Source organism: Gavialis gangeticus, unplaced genomic scaffold (genome assembly GCF_001723915.1).
Source record: "Gavialis gangeticus isolate Ggan-Ray unplaced genomic scaffold, GavGan_comp1, whole genome shotgun sequence".
Classification (NCBI taxonomy): domain Eukaryota; kingdom Metazoa; phylum Chordata; order Crocodylia; family Gavialidae; genus Gavialis; species Gavialis gangeticus.
The window spans coordinates 1,498,526-1,499,613 of record NW_017728959.1 but is presented as its reverse complement, the minus strand read 5'-3'; the positions used below and the strand labels follow the sequence as shown (position 1 = coordinate 1,499,613).

Genomic DNA, 1,088 nt, shown 5'->3' with positions numbered 1-1,088 from the left:
CTCTCTCTCTCTCTCTCTCTCTCTCTCTCTCTCTCTCTGGGCTGCCATGTCCTGAATAATTCATGGCCCCTTGCAGTGTCCGGCAGGGAGCGAAGGAGGCAGTGACCTCTCCCCCCCTCCGCCCTTTCCTCCTCTCTACCCCCAACCCGGCCACCCCCGAAGAGAGCAGCAGGGAAGGTGGGCTGGGGGGAGGGGACGGGACCTATAGAGACTGCAGCACAAAAGGGGGGATGGGAGGAAGTCAGGACTCCTGGTTCTCCTCCCAACTCCGAGAGGAGTGGGTTAAAAAAATGTGTGCGCGTGCACAGGTTTGGGGCAGGGGCAATCTGGGATCCGGGGCAGGGGGCCAGGGGAGACGTTGGAGCAGAGAGCCTGGGCACCGGGTAGCTTCTCTGGATGTAGTGCAGTCTAGTGGGTTAGGAGGGCAGGGGGCCTGGGTCCTATCCCGTCTCTGGGAGGAGAGTGAAGCCTGGGGCCTGGGAACAGGGTCAGGGCGGGGAGCCGGGACTCCTGGGTTCTGTCCTTAACCCGGGAGAGGAGTGATGTTTGGTGGTTGGGAGCAGGGACTCCTGGGTTCCCTCCTTATCTCTGGGAAGAAGGTGCGGGCTCATGGTTGGAGTGGGGAGGTCTAGTACGTGGTACAGATGTGACTTTCTATCTGCCCCGTCCCTGCAGTGTGACCCGGGCCAGGCCACCAAGTACCTCTACGAGCTGCTCTACAATGACCCCATCAAGATCATCCTGATGCCAGGCTGCAGCAGTGTCTCAACCCTGGTGGCAGAGGCTGCCCGTATGTGGAACCTCATCGTGGTGAGCTACTCTGCAGGCACTGGGTGCCGTGCCTGGACCTGGGCGAGGTGGAAGAGCAGGGGGGAGAGGGGCCAGCCTGTGTCTGTGGGGCATGGGGGGGAACGGGTGTGTGGAGAGGTCAGTGAGCACTGTGCTTTGGGGTGTCCTAGTTCAATGGGACGTGTTGAGGGCAAACAGCTGGGAGGACTGAGGCTGTGCATTGATGTGGCAGGTTGTAGGCAGGGTATGTATGTGGGCAAAGCTCAGGAGGCTTTGTGTCTGTGTCTGTGTGGGTGTGC

The 1,088-nt window shown here is 60.8% G+C and overlaps 1 protein-coding gene and 1 long non-coding RNA gene across 2 annotated transcripts in view; one reads left to right on the top strand and one right to left on the bottom strand.

Annotated features, from left to right (window-relative positions):
* LOC109291404 overlaps positions 1-999 on the bottom strand; it is a 13,576-nt gene extending 12,577 nt beyond the window's left edge. Inside the window, exon 1 of the long non-coding RNA XR_002095843.1 lies at positions 986-999. This is a non-coding gene — a long non-coding RNA (uncharacterized LOC109291404). The remainder of the gene's footprint in view (positions 1-985) is intronic.
* The window catches only part of GABBR1 (gamma-aminobutyric acid type B receptor subunit 1), a 37,622-nt gene that overhangs the window by 7,866 nt on the left and 28,668 nt on the right, over positions 1-1,088 (top strand). Inside the window, exon 6 of the mRNA XM_019508340.1 lies at positions 676-810. Within this exon, the coding sequence (XP_019363885.1) occupies positions 676-810 (135 nt within the window). The remainder of the gene's footprint in view (positions 1-675; positions 811-1,088) is intronic.